At 39.3% G+C, this 22,040-nt stretch overlaps 1 protein-coding gene across 28 annotated transcripts in view; it reads left to right on the forward strand.

The window, feature by feature from the left end:
- Positions 1-22,040, forward strand: part of LOC310899705 (uncharacterized protein) — a 221,537-nt gene that overhangs the window by 27,882 nt on the left and 171,615 nt on the right. For 4 of the 28 annotated variants that reach the window (XR_014584584.1, XR_014584585.1, XR_014584586.1 and 1 more), the window contains exon 1: positions 11,870-12,072. The exons of 21 other annotated variants lie outside the window; for them this stretch is intronic. Coding sequence is in view for 1 of the 7 variants with exons in the window: in XM_083836471.1 (XP_083692597.1) it covers positions 18,964-18,980 (17 nt within the window). In the remaining 6 variants the exon portion in view is untranslated. Of the gene's footprint in view, positions 1-11,869; positions 12,073-18,873; positions 18,981-22,040 lie in introns of those variants that run through there. 3 more of the 28 variants (XM_083836471.1, XR_014584588.1, XR_014584589.1) reach the window with 3 other exon arrangements.

Here is a 22,040-nt window from a genome sequence, read left to right on the forward strand (position 1 = left end):
AAGATACCTCTGGAGGCTACATGTGGGTTCCTTTGTGCCTAAAATGAATGATCAAGTTATCAAAGATAGGTCAAGACCACTGCAACTTCCTCTAAATATCTTTGTAATTTAATATGGCAGGTAAGAACATGGCAATGGTGAATATTGAGTGCTTTGGCTATAGAGACACTTTAGAAACTATGATACTGGCACCTCCCCTTATCTTGCTTATCACTTTTTGTTTGTTATGTTCTAGCACCACATTACAAAGCATTGTGGAGCACGCCTTAAACAGCACAAGGGTGCCACAGTGAAAGCTTATTGTATGCCACTGTCACCTTATTAGTATATTAGTATTTCTTTTAGATGTATTAGTACTTCAGGAAAAGGGTCTCCTTGTTCTCTCTCCAACTCGTCTTCCCAGTGCTGACCCCAGGCTGGCTTCTGAGAGCTTCGAAGGCCTCCTTGCATGTGGAAAACTGACCTCCACCGTAGGTCAACCTGCTCAAGCCTCACCTGAGCTAAACAACCCAAGGGCTTTAATATAGTTTTCATCTGGACCTTGTGGTATACAAGGCTACTTAAGTGCAACAAGGCATCAGCTCAGGATTACTGCTTTCAGGGTAGGCAGGTATAAAAACAGTCCAGCAGGCAGATTTATTTTGTTTGGACAATTAGCAAGCTAGGAAGCACGACCAGAGTGAAAAATCTAGGATTATGCATCACAAGCTGTAATTTAGTCATTTGTTTGACAAGTGTAGTTTAGCTTAAATTATTTACAATACTTCAGAGTATGCTAGCAAATATACTGTAGTCTGTTTTGTGAAATTAATGAGGTCATGGTAATATGAGACCTCACTATCACACTTTGCCATTAAATGTTTGCTGAGAAGTAGGACAGGACACAGTTCATTATGGTGGCTGACTCATGAAGAAGCCTGGTTAGTCTTGTGTGCATCTGCAATATTCTGCTAGACTTCAATGTAACTGCACATTTGCTGTGTCATGCTGATTACTATAAAGTTACATACAAAATGTTTAAATCGGAATGGCTTGTCTTTGTCATGCTTTGAATGTTTAAAGATTTTGCAGAATTTTATGGCTAGACTAAGTGTAGTATTTAATTGATTTTGAAAAGCAAAAGAATTATTAGAAAAAAAAGAAAAGTGTATTTAAGAATGCTGTGTTTGCTTGCCTTAGTTTCACTGAGTAGCTGAAGCAATTTAATCACATTCAGAGATGTCACATGCTGTACCATTTTATTGCAATACCTAGCCCAGAAGGATGGACTCGTTCTGAATTTCACCACACACAGAGGTCTGGGATTAGATCTTTAACTTTATTTTTCAGAGCTTTCATGGAACTATCCAATATGTCATTATCCAATATGTGGCACTGAAGCAAATGGTAATATTTTTTAAAATTCTTTTTGTATTGTGCCATCCTTGCTCTTTGCAGAAAATAAGATGCTTAATTTATGTTCATTTCCCAGGAGACTGACAAGTATGTCCTAAAAGGCTGTAGGGACTCTAGTACTCCAAAGTCAGCACTCCAAAGACTAGTAGCATAAAGCAGCCCTCTGCTGTAGGAAAACTAATCCTCCAACAGTGTTTCATTCAATCAAAAAAATGCTGCAGATTGACGGTGTTATTGCATGCCTGCATTTTCAAGAGATTATTGTGAATGAACTGTATTTTTCCACTGAATGGTAATGGCAAAACAGCCTAGCCATCTAAATGTTTCCCATGGTAATTCTGCCCTAAATAAGCAAAGATTGGGAAGCATGTTTGTTTGTTTGTTTTAACCTTTTTCCCTTTGAGTATGTGAATAAAAATTGTGGGGGAAAGAAAAGTGATTTAAAATTACAAAGTCAGCTTCCTTCATGTTATGTGGTGCTAATCAGTTCTAAAGCTGATTAGATCCTGAAAACTGTATCTGTTTTTGTCCTGGACTAAGTCTGAAAAAAAATTGCTGAGAAATCTTGTTGTGACACATTTGAATTTATTTTGCAACACTAATCTCTAGAAAGCAGCCACTTCTCTCCATGTACGTTTTTTCCGTTTTAAAATCAATGCCTGATTGATCTTTTCTAGTGCATATAGTTTTCTAAAAATTTGCATTAACAAAATACACTGCTTTGGACAAAATCTTGTTTCTGATGTGGTTTTAGTGGAGTGCCCATATCCTGTTGTGTTTTGTTTTTTTTTTTCTTCCTTTTAGATGCTCAGCTATGTGGTCATATATATATATATAATTTTTTTTTCTGTCTGAAAGTATTTGTGTGTATCCTGATGATACACCAGGAAATATTTAAAAAGCAAGATTTGTCTGCAGAAAGAGAGAGTGTGGCTAATACTTCCATGGATGAGATGATGGGTCAGTACCCTGTTCTGCTGTTCCCTTCACCAAAGGCTTGAGGCTGATTCAAGGGGGCTCATAGAAGGCTCGCAGAGGGGCATACCCTTCTGCTGCAGTCTCAGGGCAGGATAAAAGTTACTGCATTTTCTCTGCTAAAAGCTCTTCAGTGAACTACATGAAGATAGATGATGGTCCTGTTGTCCTTCCTGTTGAGTACAATTTTCATAGCAAAAAAAACTTGAGGCTCTGCAATGCTACTGTCAGATGTGGAGGGGATCCACAGTGTTGGGTCAGGGGCTTGACCACATCCCCTGGTCTGAACTGTTTGGGGCAGAATGGCTTTTCATGTTGGGGAGAAAAATCAGGCCTGTCAGCTTGGGTGAAAATTGGGAAGTCAGGCTGGCTAGCTGTCAGCTGGTTGCTTTATCACAGACCCATGGTTTGGTCTTAAAAGAAAAGTTAATAAGACTAGCCAGACAGCTAATCCAAAGCCGTGGGTGCGCACGTACCTTGTGAAATCCACATGACCAAGTAAGCTAATGACGCAGTGAGTGCTTCACCTGGGGACTGCTTTTTATTTCTATTCACGTCTTACTGCTTCAGAGCAATTAAATGTTTTGTTTCTAAGGTTCACAGCCCAGATTCACAAAGCAGAGGTAAAGTTGCAGTCTAGATTTAAAAGGGTTTTTGTGTGAGGTGCCATCAAGTACTGCAACACTACAAATGGACGCTTACAGCTTATTAAACTGGAAATAACTCCACTGGTGCATGCTGTCCCATTTGTCACTTTATGTGACTGAGATTGAAGATGAGGGGATAAAGGTGTGATTATACTGAAAGCAGTGCGGGTAGGAAGGGGTGATAATGAAATGTTTGCACTCATAATTGTTTTACAGGGAAAACAAAATGGCAAGAAGACAAAGAAAAAAGAAGAGAATAAAAATTAGTTTAATGCATGATGTATTTATGAACTCTTTCCATAGTGAGGGGGAAAAGGGTCTTTGAGCCAAAGGAGGTCATTCCATGCAAACCTCTGAAGGAAAGAGGATTTTGTAATGATAAAAGGAGGGGAGAGTATGCTTCTTACACTTTAATGATTTCTTTGCTGCTCACAGATAGGAACTGGAACTCCACACTATTAGCCACAAATGGCATTTTGAAATGACTTTTTTTTTTGGGCAAACCCAAAAGACATTGCTAAGATTTACATTTTCAAATATATGCTGACCTTTTTTTCCTCTTTCTTTTAGTTCATTTGTCATCAGTATGTAATTGAATCAATATATTTCCTGATCAACCCAAAGATTGAATAAGGTCATGGGAAGCCATGTGTGGACATTAAAAATCATTATTTTACTCAAAATGAGCAGAGATGGCATAGACCATTCAGAGTTCCAAATGAAATTCTATTAGATTCTATTACACTTTTACAATTATAGAGACGTTCCAATATTACAAGGGGAAATGAAGTCATAATAAAAAAGCCCAGAGGTGTATTACAAAGAAATGGGCATACTATTTTTCTAGTTAAAAACTTGATGAAAGGAGCTCTGCTACTTTTCAGTTGCTGAGATGTGACCTTGTTCTTAAAAAAAAAACAAAAAAAAACAGGCTCCAGCTTCCTTCTTATTTCCCCTTTATACATGTTTCACAACATGTTTTCAAGGAGAGCAAGATATTTAAACCGATTCTTATTGTAAAAATATTTAGAGGAAGAGGCACAGTAATAAGTCTGATACATGTACACATGTATTGTTATAGTCCGTGTCTCTGGGGAGCTGCTTGCCTGTATACAGTAGTTGATGAGGTGGGAGCTTTTGGCACATGAGACACCAATTTCATCACTATTTTATATGTTTTCCTGAACTGCTCCTCTTTATTTCTGCCCGCTACCCCCACTGAAATCTTTTGTCAAGCCAAAAATCCTAGATTTGAAGTGAACTTCTTACGATTGGAAATTTTGGGGAAATCTAGAAATCAGTGTTGTAACAAAACCCATTCCTATATCTAGGAACGTGTAACAGTGCATTGACCTGTAGCTAAGAATGAGATTAGTGTGAAGCTGTAAAGCTACAGTCATTATGTGATCAAGGATCGTTTTGTTTCGATATTGCAGGTAGAAGAGCAGAAGAAATGGGTTGGGTTTGCAGAGTTTGGGATTCCAGTCCTGCAGGAATTGGGAAGGATTTGGGTGTAACTTTTTTTTCTGGGAATCAAACACATTGTTTGCAATAGCTGCGTGTTTAAATGTTGGCCTTAGCATTAGGGAACCGTTTCTCTACTGCATCCAAAGAAATGAGGCAAGTATTAGGTCTGAAACAAGTTAAATGACAAATGAAACAATGAGATATTGCTTGCCATACCCAAGAAACAGAGAAAGCTGGAACGGCTTATTAAAATCTTCAATCTGCATAACAAAAAGTTACTGATACTAAAGTAATATAAAACATAAAGTAATACAAGCACAAAGTTGGAGTCTGGCTCCTCGTGTACGATTTTTGGACATCTGTGAAGAAAACTGGGGCTGTGCTGGGAAATATTCTTTGGTATATACAATGTGTGTGCATACGGGATTCCAGGCTGACATAGGCTGCAAAGGCAGCTCAGCTAACACAGGCAAAGGGGAGGGAAAGGAAGTCTTCCACAGAACTTTTCTATGCTACAAATCAGATGGCAAACTTAAAGGGCATCTGTTAAACCCTAGAATAAAGCACATTACCCACCACAGTAAATTATACTTGTTTTCAGAAATGAACTCTTCAGAGGTCATCAAGTGCAGCAAGTGGAGGGGTAGGATAAGAAACAGTATCTTCTTTCCCAGGTCTGGGACACTAGCAGGGCAGTAATGGCAGAATTCATAGTAATTAGGTCACCACTCGTCTCCTTTCTGCATGGTTAAAGGCAGAAGCTGTGATTCAAGACAGAAAGAAGTACTTGAAGAGTCCCCTGGTAACGTCAACAAGAGTTAGTGTGTTAACTTTCCCTGATGTTTCCAGTGTAACTTTTTTCAATATTCCCTGGGTACCTGAGCTTGTTTCTGCAAGCTATGAAGGCAGGCTGCAATCCAGGGACCACTCTTGGTACTCGCAGCGTTACTACGTGCTTACACAGCCGAGGCGACCAGCTGTGGGCATGTCTCCGAATGCTGCTGAGCTGCGCTGTTGGATGGGTGCTCTCTGAGCACATTTATGATTTGGCCTCTAATTTTAATAGCTACGTAAATGGAATGTCTTGGGTCTCGTTTCAGGATATAGATCACAGGTTTACCCTGGTCTCTCTTCAAAGCTACCAAGAAATATAAATGTGCTGCAAAGGATAAGCTCGAATGTGTTTCACTGGTGCCTTTAGGTCCTTTTTTGCAGGCACTTACGTATGCACAGGAGTACATATACATCAGCTGCTCTGAACTGACTCTCTGAGCTGGAGCTGATGTCTTGGGTTTGCTTCTTGATAGCCACCTTGCATCTGACACTTTGACCTCATAAACTGCAAATCTGTTCATCTTCATTTTTTGTGTTCCGTGGTGGGCCTTCTGTCACCTGGGGAAGAGACTTCCTAACATCTTGGATTTTTTTGGCACCTCCTCAGGACTTAGACAGCTTCACAGCTTTCAATCAAATAGCGGCAGAATGTGCTGTAGCAGTATGGTTGGCTGTTGCAAATGAATACAAATCTAGGTTAGTTCACTTCCCTCATGGAAGTGGCTTATAATGCCAGTCCTGATAACATATCTTCATTTTTCTTCTAAAAGCATCTTGCTTGGATAAATGTATTTTGGTTTGCATTGGTTGCCTTTACCTTACAAAGTCTTGTGCTAGGCCTGTCAGAAGGGGTTAGTACAGAATGCAGTGAGGAGGAAGTAAAGTGTTTTAATGAAGTGTGCAGTCCCTTTAAAATTAGGCTGAAGTCATCTCCAAAGCAAGAGGCCAATATTGAAAATTGAGCGAAGATTTCTGCCTGGTACAATGCTACCTCCAGGTTGGGCAGTGAGCTTTGTTTTAAGCTGGTTGTGTAATGACAATATATGCAGGTGTCACAGCATCTTTTAAATGGCTTAGTAATAATTGATGAAACAGTCAGTTGCTAGAATGACCTCCCCAAGCCCTCCTAGCTGGTGCTGAGACATTAAAGTGACAGAGATGGGATCAAGCTAGCAAATGAGAGCTTGTAATGCCGTGTTCTTGGGATGATTTCCAGTCTGAGTAACTACTTGAGCCCAGCGTATTGTGCAGCATGTTTAAAAGCAAATGCCCAATGAAAGATTGTATTTAAATGCCATAACTGTTTAGGGGGATTTGACACCTGAAAATATTGATAGTTTTGCCATTATTCTTTCACTCTTTGTTCCTCTCTTTGTAGTCGTTCTATATGGAGGAAGTACAGAAAATGATAGGAAAATTCAGAAAAGTAGCATGTTTGCAAAGCAATTTTTATTGCACCCGTTTTCTAAGGGACTTTTATCTTAAAACTGGAAAGGTCCTTTTTTAGCCCAAACCTTTGTCCAGCCCTATTTAGTGTTCTTCATATCCAAAGCTCTTTCCAAATGTTAACTACACTAATTCATTCTGGTAACTGCCTTGCAAGAAACTAAGTGAATATTTTACACTAGTTACAGCAGCGGGCTGATTTGAAGGGCAAACTTGCTTTCCTCTGTTGTACTGCATAATACCTGCCCTCCTGCATGAGGCGAGCTATTGGAATCTGACCTTAAATGATTTGTTGAAAGCCAGAAAAGGAGTTGGTGTTAGAGTGGAGGAATTTTGGCTTCTAATCCGGAGTTCAAATGACTAAACCATGCATCTGATAAAACGAAACTTAGACCTGTGATACTGCATACTGTACAGCACATTTAAAATGCATTTACTTCCCCACCCCAGGAGCTTCAATAGCTCCAAAATAACTTTTAAAAATAAATTGTTTATTGAAAGATTAAGAGCATTTTATTGACTTTGCAGTTATGGCCAATTTCAGTGCATTTTTGTGACGGTATCTAGTCACAGATAGTCTCTTTCCTACGTGTGATGGTTTTATTATGTGAAAGAAGCCTACCTCCTGTTTATCCTTCCCTTGCTCTCAATCTCACAGTCTCCAATGTTCCCCCAATGCTTTGTATGTCAAATGATCTCCCTGTCTCAATTCAAATCCCTCCTTAAGAGATTTCTTCTGTGCACATTTCCTATAATGATCCCCCCAAGATATCCATACTGATGTGAGACAGGACTTTCATCTACTGTAGCACGTGTGGCTGATGACACAATTTCTGAACCTAATACTGCTGTGTTCAGAATAGTTTTGAAAAAAAAAATCTTTAAGAAAAAAATCAAACACTTTTTTTTTCCCCTTGACTTCTTTCACTGTACCTCTGTAACAAAAAAGCTTACTTTAAAAGCAAGGTAAATGAACAGATCAACTTCTAAAGATTAACTTCTCAATATGCAGAATGAATGATAATTGCTTTGCAAATATTTTAAATATGAGCACTGTTCTTTATTAAAATCTTGTGGTACCCTCCACATCCAAACGCATAGAGCAGCGCAGAGAGGCTGAATGCCTCCATAATCCTTGGCACTTGGCTGACTCTTGCAGCCCTCTTGAACTTTTCTTCCCTGCTTTTGCTGCCTATATCCCTCAATGCTCAGGTGTGTTCAGGGCTGAGTATGCAGCTGGGGTGCTTTTGCAACCATTGCCTGCCCCGTGGAGAACCAGAGGAGGTTGCCCTTGGCGAGGCTTCCTGCCTTCAGAGTTCGCCTCTGCTCAGCTTGGTAAAGCCAGGGCTCCATACTCTGGCATGCTGTGCCAACCCTACCTCTTCAGCGGAGCCTTTGCCAAACATTAAGTTAATAGGTTACATTCCTTTCATACTTTTCACTTAGCTGAGTAATTTATTATTTTCTCTATTGGCTTCTGTATTATCACAGGAGGATACATATATTTTTAAATAATACAGACTACTCCCCTATTGTGGGCACGATAAGTTGTGGAAATGAAGAAGGGGTGGATTATTTGGTAGTTGCACATGTGACTATTGAACAGTCTTCTAAAGCAGCTGTATGCTGCTAATTTCTGCAAATGAGACAGAATTAGTTGACCTTTGGTCTGCAGCTATGGCAATTACTGTGTTCAGGGTACTTTCTGGTAATGTGCTACATGAAATCACAGAAAACGGGGGGGGGGGGGGTCGCAATTTTTTTTTCTGTTATTTTCTCAACTTACCTTTTTTCCCTTTTTTTATGTTCATTATATTGGGGGTAAAATTGACCAATAGTAGTAGCAATGCAAATGGCACCTTTTCCTAATATAGATTGGATATTAAATCCCCAGAAAGTCCAATAACCTCAGAAGGATTCTAAAAAAATGCATGTTGTTGTTGCAGGTGGGCTCATGACTTATGAGCACTATGCACGTTGGACAAACAAGTGCACATAAATACAGAGTTTGTGGACCTGCAGTAATTTTTAATTGCAAGCCTAAAATGTTCACAATAATTCAGTTCACTCTAGGTGAATTTTGAACTTGTGTCTGTCCTATGGTTTCTATTTGGAATATCATGCAACAGAGGTAGAGTCACGGCTTTTAAATTCCAGTCCTAGCAAAGTTTAGCTTTTGACAGGTGGTCTGAAAACATGCAAACCAAAAGGCTTTAAAAAAAAAAAAAGCTTCCCCTTGATTTGTTTTGGATCCTCTGAACTGGAACCTCTGAGATAATAGGTATATCATGGATATAGATCTATAATCCACGACCTTATTACAAATGATAAATTAATATTTCCAAACCTAATTGCCTTGCTAATGTGCACCCACACCTGTCCTAACTTACTTCTGCCATTTTTCAAACAGCCAGTGAAAACAGCTGATCACCAGTCTCTGCTGAAACAAATCTGCATCTAGAAGGCAGAGTGAATAAGAGTATTCTACTGACACAAACAAAAATAAGCCTTATGAAATGTAGGCAGGAATGGTCTGGAAGCAAAGTTTGCTAGCTGGACAGCTTTGAATAGAGAGCTGTTTAACTTTCAGGCTTCCCAGACGTTCCACCTTGAAGCTAATGGGCTGGGACCATTACAAATGAGAGAGGAATTTGGTCGCTTGTGTCAGAACACCCAGGGCCTCTTTTCTCCTCTTATGTGCTGGTTTCGTTCCACGATGACTGGTGTTTCACAGCCTTCTCTCAAGCTGCTGTTCCTTAGGCTATAGCCTCTCTGATTCCTACCTATGCCTTACTCAGGCAAACTCCCATTACAAGTCAGCAGGAACCTGACCAAGTAAAGTTTAAAACAATAAATGTTCCTCTGTCGTTCAGCAAAGCATGTCTCTGCAGGATCTGGTCCTGTTAGATTTTCTGCGTAAAGCTGAATTAAATCAGTGTGTGGCCTCTCTGTAACCTTTTGGTGATGTAGCAGGTTTTGTGGTAGTTTTATCTCTAGGCTTCTTTTTCGGTAAGGTGATCTGTAATACCATGGTAAAAGAAACAAATGAATGCCGTCCTCACTGCTTCCTCCCAACATTCCCCCTCCAAATATATTTCAGTTTGTTTGCATTTGATCTATATAGCTCCTCCTCTTATACAGAAGGTTTTGGTTTGATCAGATCATCTTAATTTCATAAACCAAGCGATAATCCCACTTTGCCATGTTTCCTCCAGTACTTTTTATTCTTCTAAGAACTAAGTGATTTCAGCAGTGTCTAATATGTGTGTTGGTTCCTGTGCACATGGGCTTTGGGCAAAGTGATAAATGGGAATATATTGATTAGGAAAATTACTTAGCTCTAATTTCACAAATGTCACTGAATAAGAGATCACTCTCCTGTGAAGCTGGATTGCCTAGTTTGAATACTTCTAGGATTTTTCCGTAATCCTGGTCTTCCATTTCAAAAATCAACAGTCTATTGCTAATAATAAAAACAGGACAACATTTCTTCAGTGTCTTCAGATGTTCCTCCCAAAAACAGACATACCACACTTTAAAAACAGACCAACCAAACAAGCAAAACACCTCACCACCAGCAGAACAAAAAAACAACCCCCCCCAAAACCACCTTATTTCAATTTAATTTTACAGTCCTTGAAAACTGAGAAATCCTTAAAAATCATAACAGATATAAAATTAGAACTGGGTTGGAAATAAAGTGGAGGGGGATATGGAATCTCATGAGAATTTCTATAAAGAAAGTTGGTATACTTCCAGAGTATGAAATATATGATGGGCTATTTTGAAAGCTGATATTGAAAGAACACAAGATATGAAAAATCAGAGCAAGACAGTCAGAATTGTGTGTGAAAAAGCCACAGGTGATTTTTAATAGAAGGACAGAAAAGATTACTTATTTTTGTGGAAATAGCAATGCTTTCATTTTCCTGCAAGTTTTTAGCTGAAAAAAAATTAAGTGCAAAGTAATGCAAAGAATAGGAGGATAATTGTGAATTAGGAGCCAAATTATGCCAGGCACAATTGAATAAGTTCTGACTTTTCTTACTGACAGACATGTATATTAATAGTTGGCACTTATTGAACCAAATATGAATATTCATCTTCATTTATATTTCAAGGCCTTTCATTCCTCAAGGACCACAGTGCTTTTGACCAATTTTCATCCACATTACTAAAATGACAGCTTTCACTCCTGGGCCCTGACAGAGGTCTGCAGAATTCATTGGAGGTCCTGGGAGGAGGGAACCAGCTCCCGCTCCCAGCTGTCCACAAACACTCATTAAGAGAGGCAAATATCCAGCAGAATCTCTGTGAGAATTTTTAATCACGCAAAGGCTCTGCTAATTAGGTAGCTGATGGGGCATAGAGAGCACAAGGACGAATTCTTTAAACAAAGGACTAGAAACTTTAAGAGCTTTAATTACTTGGGCACAGAGTTCATTTCAGAACTTGGGAGCAAATTATTCTAATAACAATAAGACCAAGTAGCAGGCCATATTAGTGAGAATTGTGTAGAAAAGTTCAGTTTTCTTGGGCTGTCACAACCATAATTGGAACATATTGGAAACCAAGGGGGTTATGAAAATATTATTCATAAAAATTTTAATGTGAAGTGAATTTGATGCAGACAGTTTCCTATAGGTGCACATTCTGCTCCTCTTTTCTGTGAGCACTGCTTTGCCAGGCAGTATTGCACCGTGGTCAATACCTCAGCCTGCTCACATAGAGCATGCTGTGCTCTAAAAAGAGGGGTATTTATTCATTTACACAAATGAAGAACAACAGCTATTTTCAAAACAAAATCCACCCATTTGTTTAGCACAGACTGTCTCTAAAACCTAAAAACTGGAAATACATTGCTTTTCTGTAGGCTAGAAGGAAACCTATTTCCCTGGCTGAAAATTAAGGGTTTGGTTTTTTGTTTGCTTTGCAAGTGCCAAATGGCATGGCTGCGTTGTATGTTTTCTCCCAGGACACTGTTCAGGCTAGAATAGTTTCCAGTATCCATTTCTCCTAAATGGAATAAGGAAGAGGAAGAAATAGAGAACTCAAAGGATTCAAACCCAGAAACTGTGCCCTCTCGCCCTTCAAAAAGAGAATGTAGAAAATACACAGCTCTCCCTTGAAAGCTGGAGAACAGCTGATGTGCTGCTCTTACCAGTTATTCCTAACAGCTGAGAAATCTGATCAAGCTGGTCAATAATTGAGCACAGGGGCACAGCCTGCCTGCGTGCTGGATAAAAGTTGATTTCCTGGGGACAGGAATTGTAGTAGGAAGGAAGGGGTTTGTCGGCTGCTGTAAAAGGTTTGTTGGCCTTGGAATAGCTATGCAGTCAGGGCTGGGGGGTCCACCGTACCTCTTCTGTAGGTTGGAAGTTTTCTGTGAAGATAGCTTTTTCCCCTTTTCTTTTAAGGGCTATAACTTGTCTGGGGGTTGGCTTCTGATAAGGAAGAAGCTGGCAGCTATTACATGTGTATGGTGTATCTCCAAGGAGAGTTAACTTCTAAGGGCTTGTGGGTTTTGGTAGGTTTGATGCAAACCATGTGCAATGGTTACTTGTATATTAAATGCTCCTTGAGAGTTTAGTATCCAAGAACGAAGGGTTAATTTTATAGCCAAGAGGCTTAGCTTTCTGCTGGTGGGTGGTTGTGTCAACTCCTTGATTGAACATGTAAGTGGTTCTAGGGAGTGCAAAGGGATGAGTGGGGATAATCGGGGCCTAATTATGTTCAGTGAGCAAGTGGTCTGGTGTTCAGAGTTGCAGGAATAAATTAGAGAAGGAGGAAAGAGGTATCTTAGACCACTTCTCTGAGCAGATAAAGCTTCATGATTAGTCTTAAAACTTGAACAACACTTCTTGCACTTGGTATGGTGTTTACTGAATGTTTTAGCTACTGTGAGGAACAGTGAAAGAGGAACTGCTGCAGTCTGTGGTTGTAGACAAGCTCTTGTTTTGTGTGGACCTTCCTCAGGTGGGTAAACAGAGGTGGGAATGCAATAAACGTAGCGGAGTCATTGCGTTAGAAAGTCATTCTGCCTGGGGTGCTCCCTTGTGAAAGCTGCTAGGGTAACGAAACTTAGATGGTTTTTGGTCCTTGTTGCTTTTGGTTTAAATTCCCAGGACAGCAGGTTATGCTGACACGCAGGAATAATTCTGTCACCTTAGTTCCTGATGCTATTGACAGCAGTTACAACAGAATAAACAAATATGTTAAAGGGGAAGTGTAAAAGGAAGAGGTTAGCCTCATGTCTCACGTAGTATCTTTTATTTTAAAGTAATTCCTCATTTTTTTTTTTTTTTTAGAAGTGCGTGAACTTCAGATATGCTGTGTTAGTGTTCTCCTGGTTCCTTCAGGGGAATGGAGATAAGTGTAGTTTGATGTTCAGTTCACGTGCTGTTCTGTTTTTTTGTCCGTTGTTTTTACCTATTTGCAAGTCAGGTCCTGGACAGGCAGCATGCAAACAGTACTCTCCCCAGTTTGATCACACTACATTTTTTTTATTTTAAAAAAAAGAGAGCTTTTATGGCATGTAATTTTACAGTGACTGTAATTTAGCAGTTCTATACAGCTTAAAGACCAAAATCCAGGAATCTAGCTGGAAGTGAGGTATTTTTTGTATAAAAATATATGCGATCTACTTCTTAAAGCAAGCACCATTATAAATATTGCTTTAATATCTTAATCTCCAAGTGTTACAAAACAAGCATTGTGTGATTGAGTTTAATTTGTCCTTTTTTGAGGAAATGTGACCTGTGGCAAAGGTGTGTGGCTATGCTGCCTCAACTTACCTGATATGAGTCGGATCCAAAATAAAGCTTCAGTTTTTCAGCAATTCTTCCATAATTCTTCCATACATCAGAAGATTTCATTACAATTTCATCTTTATAGGTGTAAATTGTGTCCTTTTCTTCTTTCTGCCTTTGCTAAGTGTAGATATTAGTTGCCCATTATGTAATTGTATTCTGAAGCTATGTTCCTTCAACCTGCACAGAGATCCTTAGCAGAAAGAAAATGTGTAAGACAAGAAGACATTCAATGACGTGGTTTGTCAGCACTGCACAGAAGTTTTAAATGGGTCTGTTTTTGACATGCAGTCAATATCAAGTTACTGACATATGGACAGTTTTGCTCAGAAGGGTGTCTGTCCGTTCACATATGCAACATTTGTCAAATGTTCTGTTTTCTTTAGGAAAAGAATCATTCATCATGTTACAATCGGTGTTCAGTGAAAAGCTGATCAAGAGGTATAACCATTAATTCATATTTGTCCATAGATGTGAACTATGGAGATCCACGTTGTTTATAAGAAAATAATAAAACTATTCAAATATCTGGGGTCTTTAGAACTCTCTCATATAATTTTGAGGGAGTTTTCCCTGAAATTGGAGTGCGAAGGAGCTAGCATTTAGATTTGCTGTATGCTGGGGAAAATACTCTTGGAACTGGGGAAACTGCTAATGGCTCTTGGGTGTGGTGTCTTAACTGGAAAGAGAGGTGGAAGAGAGTCATTTCTCCTGATGTATTAATGTATTATGCTGGGTTTATGTCAAGAGCCACTCTGAGAAACTTCCATGATGCATAAATGCTAGAATTCCTAAGGCAGAAAGAAGAGGTGGTTTCATATTTGTATCATACCACCCCTTCCGTTTTAACCACTGAGTTAGATTCTCTTCAGGAAAGAAATCGTGAATATCAGTGAATTTAGTGTTTGATAGCAGTGCTGACAAAGAGGGAACAGCAGGCTTGTATGGACAAGGCAGACTTAACAGATCCCATACTGATTACATGGTTAAGATGCTGATTGAGAAGAACTTTCACCCTAACTGATGTGATAGTCTTATTCTTCTCCTCTGTAGGATTTCCCTCTCTCCATTTGGAGCTGTGACCAGGCCTTTGACAAATGCTCAATTTGGAGTACTCAGGCTTAAAATAGAGACTTTTAAAAATCTTTAATTGGGGCTAAGCGCTAGTTTCTTCACGAGGTTCATTGTTTTGAACAAGGAAGCAGGACTAAAGAGTTAACTGCTTCCAATTGTAAATACATCAGTGGCAGGCACATTACAAAGCTCTATACAATCCTGTAGAGTAAATGGTGGACAGCTCATCACAATTAGGCATGGTCATAATGAAGAGCCAAAAGAGAGAAAAGAGGGCATGGGGAAAAACAGACCTTTTACAAATGTTTTATATGAAGAGAAATTATAGCTAAAAGGGATAGTTAATTAGTTTAAAGACTAGATGATAATGCCTTCGCTTTGCAGAAAAAGAAAACTTTGAAAGCATGGAAAATGGGTGAGTTTCTAGCAGCTGATCTGGAAAAAGAGAAAACAATTCAAAGCAATACTGTACGTGGGTGTTTCTCAAAAGAAACTGTGGTGGGAAGTGTGTGAGCTGAGTAATTTACTCTTAGCAGAGACCGTAGGCACTGTTGTGTTTAGCATGGACCCTGCACATAGCCTTGTTTTCACAGGAATGCATCTGTATTATTACAGGTGCTTATCAGAGACATAGATGCTTATGGTCTGCTTCCCAGCTTTGCATACTGCCATAGGAAGGCAAAACCCCATCTGGCCTGTGCTGAGAAGGCTGCACAGAGGAGCAAGGTTACAGTCAGGCTTGTGCTTAGCCTCTGCAGTGTGCTGGCTAACCAGTCACCTATAAAACCAACGTGCATTCTGATACATGTTATTTGGAGGGGAAATAAAACAGCAAAAACTTGGGTCATGATCCTTTAAGCAGCAGCATGTATAATGTGTAGTGTTGCCTGTGAGATATATCCTGCGTGATGCTTCCTGGAGATGGGGCTTTTCTAGCATCAGTGAAGTTTGAGAGCATCTTTCCTTCCACAGCTCCCACTGTGTGTATCATGGGTAAGAGACATCTGTGCGTCGTTCATGGAAATGCACGCTCTCTACACGGACTCTCTTGTTTGGGTATGTGTATGATGGCAGTCATTTCTCACCAAATTCAGTTGAGTTCATGCTGCTGGAATGAACTTGCTGCTTCTACTGCTGACTTGGGTATTTCTAGGTTATGCCAGAGCTTCTGAGAACTGCACAGTAGATGCAACCTTTACTTTGTAGGCTGGGATTTGGAAACTGCAATCCTCGCTCCCTATGACAGCTATGGAGACAATATTGTTTATTACTCTCTATCTCTGTCACGTGGCACAAAATAAACTGCATTATAGTAGTATGTGTAGCATGCCTTCTGCTTGCAAAAAGGACATAAATTTGTCATGAGAGCCTGGTATTTTGTTGGTAAGTGGGTGGCTGGTCTGGGACTGCTTCAGTCTCTCCTGTCCCAGAGAAAGCGAAATGCCCTGTAGGGAAGTAAGGAGGAGGCTGGTACCGTGGTTGTGTTTACCCTGTCTCCTGGCCCATCTGAGCTGTTAGTACCCCTGTGATCTTGCTTTTGCAAGTTGCCTTCTACTGCCATCTTCCTCAGTCTCCGAGGGGAAATAATGTTCAGCTGCATATCCCAGGAGCTGTGATAGTGCCTCAACAACCCATCATTTCTGCAGTGATTTTGTAGTTAAAGCTGGGATACAACAGACAGAATTTTAAAAACGACTTGATATTAGCCTAGCTTTATTGCTATTGAAGTCAGTGGTAAGACTTGTGTGGGAACAAAGTTAAGCCCGTTTTCAACACTTTAAAAAAATCCTTCCTGGAAATTTTTTTTTTTTATTAGCTGTATGCATTGGCTTGTCCTGGTTTCGTAGGCAATACTGTAGCAAAAACTTTGTCTTTCAGTATCGTTCTCTTGCAGCCCCCAAGTCAATGTTTTTGTGACTCCCCTTTTCTTTAAATCCCTTCCAATAAGATCTACTTTAGCATTTCAATATGCGCAAATAATATGGATTCATGCCCCCAACTACATTTGCCTTTTACATGAATAAACTGCACCAGGAACTTAAAGGATAAAACTGGTGTCAGTGGCTTTATTGGGATGTTTGTGAATGCAAGCCCTTAAAAATTACACTTTGTTAGTGCAAATGTGTGTAGAAGACAAGCCAGAATCACAGCAGACAGGTACACTGCTGAATGCTCAGAAGGGCAAGCGCAGGAGTGTAAAACTGGGAGTTGTATCCAAATTAGATTGATCAGGTCTTTCCAAACACTTCTTAAATGGAGTTTTGTAGGAGAAAAAGATGTATTCATATCATATAGTATAAAAATAAAAAAACACTTGCTGGGTGCTTGCCTTAGTTTAGATTTAACGTAGGGCTGATGTAGGCTGTGATACCAGAAGGAAGAATGGAGGATGCTGCTAGAAGGATAACAGATGCGTGAACTTATTCTGAAAGAGACATGTGTCCCTAAAATAATAATATGCAGATAAAACATTACAAGAAAGACCCATGTGAAAATTTGGAAATAATGAATAGGGTTTTGTACTGTATGGAGACAAATAAAATCCTAGGGTAAAGTAGGAAGTTGGAAGAAAATGTATTTTTCCACTCAGCCTTCTGAAAGTAAATTATTGTTGCTTTCATATCTATGGTTATGTAGAGACTGCAATTTCAATAATTTATTCAGCTTCTCTGCAGAAAGCTATCCTGAAGCTGTAAAAAATCTCTTTAACTCTGGTCTTTAGGTGGGTAGGTGCATCCGTACCAGATCAGTCCACGTCTGTCACTTTACAGAAATATCCAACTCAGAACCAGAAATCTCTGAACTTCAGTGTAACAGAAGCAAGGCTCTTTCATATGCTACCCCGAAGCTGGGACAGAGAACTAAACATCTTTAGAAGAGTGTTTCTATGAGATTTTTTTAACTGTGGGGTTAAGCAGGGCGGCAAATACGGAGGTGATCCAAACCCAAGAATGCGTAACACAAATTACTGGAGCATATGTAGAATATATTTGAGAGAGAGATGGGAGCAAATAATGAGAAAATCTAAGATTTTAAAGGTCATGGTGACAAGGAGAGGTAGCAATTGAAGAAGGCCAGACCTATAATACTTGTAGTTAAAGCAAGTTTTAGTAAGTTCTTCTATCAGTCTGTGACAGTATGCACAAGGTATTCTGAGAAGACCCCACTCAGTTGTCTGGTAAAATCTTAAGAGAAGCAAAGGTGGCTAAGATGAAGATGTCAGGGTCAGACTGCGGGGTCTCAGTGGATAACGAAGTCTCTGCTAAATGGCACCACAGATGTGGGCAATTGCGATGAAGAAATCTCGCTGTTACAAAAGGTTGGGTTCTTCTGGAAGGTTGTTTGGTAAGACTGAACACAGCAGCCTGACCACCTTGCCTCTGTTGTGATGGGTAGCGCATTTGTGGTGTTGGTTGTATCAGGCTGAGTCTGTAAAAACCAAGCTTCCTCATGGGCTGCCATTTACATAAGCAGTAAGATTCATGCTAAACTTCAGTATCTGAGAATGTGAGCCCTATTTGCTAAAATTCAAATGCTAGTGTTTAGCTAGAAAGTGTTCTTTGTGACCAGGTATTTTTGTCACATCAAAACCTATCAAAATTCTTTTAGCTGTAAGATTTATTCATAATTGAAAACTTGTTATTTAATCTAGAGCTTAAATGTAGTTACATATGCCAACTTAATGCCACAAAATAGCCTAAGAATATTCTTAAGCAGTATGTCAGCTAAATTTTATTGCAGGTCCATTAGTATTACCATTAAGCTGCTGACTAAAGGTCATAATGAATACTTACTATTTTATATCACCCAGGAGCTACTAAGCACAGCTGGAGTCTATTTCACTACTTGAACACACATAATACTCAACAAATCATTGATCAGTGGATATGTCCATCTTATCGATGTACTTTGCCCAAGTATGCAGCAATTCTTCCAGTGTGCATTGCATAATAGACTGAGGAATTAAAAAATATTAAATGGCTTGGTGTTACAGTTCTATTTTAGGTACTGCCTATAACTGTGTGGTTGCACTGATATTTCGAAAACCCAGTCAGGTCTTACACGACTTTGTCTGATCAGTTCAACAAGTGGGAAAACTACTGTTGAGATTCCTGATACTTAAGATGATGGGAAAAGTTATTCTGGAGATTTTATCTAATTGATGCTTTATTGATATTTGTTTTCCGTATTTTCCCACATCATCTTACATCGTTCCTCCTATTGAGATCAAGTTCTACTGGAGCAGCAAGAAGATTACGTCTTTCGAATTGTAATAGTTTCTAACAGCTATTGCAAAATATTCCTTAACCCTCAGAATGGACTTTTTAAAAAGGTAATATAATGATAAATTTATCAAAAGAGATAGTTTAATTTATATAATTACTTTAAACTTATTTCTTGTGAGAAGATAAAAAGGATCATGCTGAGGTGCGTGAGCAGGATGGACTTGGGATTTCTTCAGCTGTTATCTAATGGATTCTCTGTAGTTCAACATAATTTGCAATAGGGAAGCCTTGTCTTTAGGGTAGAAGTACTTGATCACTTCAAGTACTAGTATTTGCCGTGTCCAGGCGATTTCATGAGTACACACAGCTACTCAAGACAAAGGGGCAACTTCTTTATGACAAAATATTCCACAGTTCTCTTGGTTCTATTTCTTTTCCCTGCAGAAAGTCTCTGAAACTACACACTATATTCAATTTCACATTCATTTCAGCACTAATGACACTGTAAACCTACCCATTTCTTACAGGGCTTTTGCAATATGTGTCTTAGCATAGACATTCAGCAGTGACTGACTTTTGATCTAAAATGAACTAAAAATATTTTATTATCAAAAATTGTGTGTGCCTGTGTGGGTGAGTAAGGGAGCAGGGTTAGCCCTCAGCTGTATTTTTCTTGAGTGTCTTCTGACATAAACTTGTTCAAAAGAGAATTATTTACATTCAGAGTTATATTAACAAATGAAAATAGGATCCTCATCTGGAAGATTTGTTTTAAGGCCTTCAGGTGAGCAAATTTATTTCCTTTCCTTCCTAAACACATTTTTTCTTCTTTTAAGTCACATCTCCTTCCTCTTTAGTCCATTATCACTAGGCAAACTCGTAGTAGTAGTAAACTGCAAGGCAAAAAAGAGTAATATTATCATGGAAGAATGCCTCCGTGGTCTCATTAGTCTAAGCAGTTAGGTAGGTCATTTGCCACTGTTGGTGGTGACTTGATGTTTGAATGTTGATGTTCTCTAAACCTCAGCCTGGCTGAAGCTGGTAGTGTACCTGAGGTTGCAGAATACCAGTGCTCAGAGGTATCCTGATCTCATTGTTAATGCCAAGATTATGTGCTCATCAGGTGGCGCGTAGCAGAGCTCGAAGTTGAAATGCTGCCTTCCCATAAAGGGATAAAGTAGATGCATCTTAGCTGTAAATCTTACTTTCTTGGCAGGCTGCTCTAAACTGGAATATCTTAGTCTGGGGAGAATGGCAAAGCTACATTGTGAAGCAGTGGAAATTGAAAAATGCAAGCAGAAAAATGGGAATGAAAATTGAGAGTTATTTTAAGAGTATCAGAGACTGAAAAAGCCAGAATTTCTGTTCTGTATCAGAGAGAAATAGAAGGCACCCTTGGAATAAATCAGTTAAGCTATATATACCCTTATCTATCAATTGATATCTCTATTTAAGTTCTCATAAACTAGAAGTAATGAAGTATAAAAATTGAAGAGGAAAACTAAGACATGAGGGATCCTGCTGACAGTATCCAGGACAATAGGTTTTGTAGCTTATTTAGAGACCCAAAAAATATCCCCTGAGCCCCAAGAACTGTATAGATCCTTTAACAGATGGAAACTTCAAGATTGTTTATACTGGAGGGAAAAAAAAAAAAACCACCAGATATGATCAAATAAATAGAATCATAGAATCATTAAGGTTGAAAAAAACCTTCAAATACTTATGCTATGTTTTGAAAGAAACATGGTATTGTGTCCAAATGCCATGTCAATGCAATGAACAACTTCAATTAGTAGTTTAATTAGTCTTGAACTAAAAAAAATCATTAAAAAAAAAACTTTTCTAAAATGACCTCACTGCAAGAGTCCTAAAGGACTTGGCTGAGCTGATCTCTGGTCTACCTGTGTTTGTTGAAGTATGTGATTTTGCACTTATTTTAAACCATGGAGTGATGATACTGTGCTGGTGTTTAGAACTGTAAGCAGAATGGTTTTGACTTGTATAGACGAGTCAGCTTGCAATTAATGCAGGTAAGCTAATGGAAAAGTTGGTAGTGAATTCAGCAGACAAAGAATTGCATAAAGGGAGCTTGCTTTATGGCTGTCAGCATAGTTTTATGATGAAAAGACCTTGTCAGGGAAGCTTTCAGTTTCTTCATGCAATTACAAATCTAATGAATGGATGGTGTACACATCGAGTATTTAGGCTTCAAAGAACTTTGGATGCTGTGTCTGGATTAAGAGGGATGCTAACACTTTGCATTGTTGCTGCAGTATGAAACAAGGAAACTGAAAATGGGCTCACTGACAGATGCTGGAGAGCAGATCTCAGTAGAGAGCCCTCATTGCATCGGATGCTTCCAAGGGTATTCTGTTGGGATTGGTTCTGGCCGTGTTCAATGTCATCCTCAGTAGCTGGACAGCAAGCATGACAAATATGGCCAAGAACATGTGTGAGCAACGATTGGTGGTAAACTGAGAGAGGACATCCTTAGATTTTTACCACTTCATATCATACAGACTCGGCCTTCTTGTAATATGTATTTTGATGTACCCAGTTATAAGGTTGTACAAAGGAGGCAAGTTTAAACAGAAGGGGTAACTGTGTCTTGTGAAACAGTCATTGCCTTAAAAGATGCTGAGGTTGCAGTAGAAGGAGTGCTAAACTGGAGCTCCTAGGGAGATGCCTGTGGGATCCCTGGATGCTTACCTGGCAGCGGTGGGCTGGTAGGCTCTTACCTCCTAGGAGTAACTAAGAGGTTGCCAATCAATACCTTGCTAACTGTTCTCTTCCTAGTATTATCTGTGGAGGCATCCTGTCTTTGTTATTGTATTTCATGCCCCTTTAACTCTGTTATTGACAGAATGTTATGAAGCAGAAAAAAATGAGGTACACACGCTATTTGAAAGAAAAGTGCATAAATACTGCCCCAAAATGGTCTTGTGGTTGAGGCAGTAAAGGAAGACTTGGGTGTCCTGGAGCTGTTACTGGTTTTGTGCAAGTTTTCTGTGCAACTTAGAGCTGTTTTTAACCTCCTGGAGCATCCCATTGTGGTCAGGGAGATGAGATTCTGGTCTCTACTCTTGAGGTAGATTTCCTCTGGGACACTGCAGAAATCACACTGTGTGTTGGGTTTCCATTTGTAAATAAGGCTAATGTGTCTT

This window comes from Anser anser, assembly GCF_964211835.1.
Source record: "Anser anser genome assembly, chromosome: 5".
In the NCBI taxonomy this organism is placed as follows: domain Eukaryota; kingdom Metazoa; phylum Chordata; class Aves; order Anseriformes; family Anatidae; genus Anser; species Anser anser.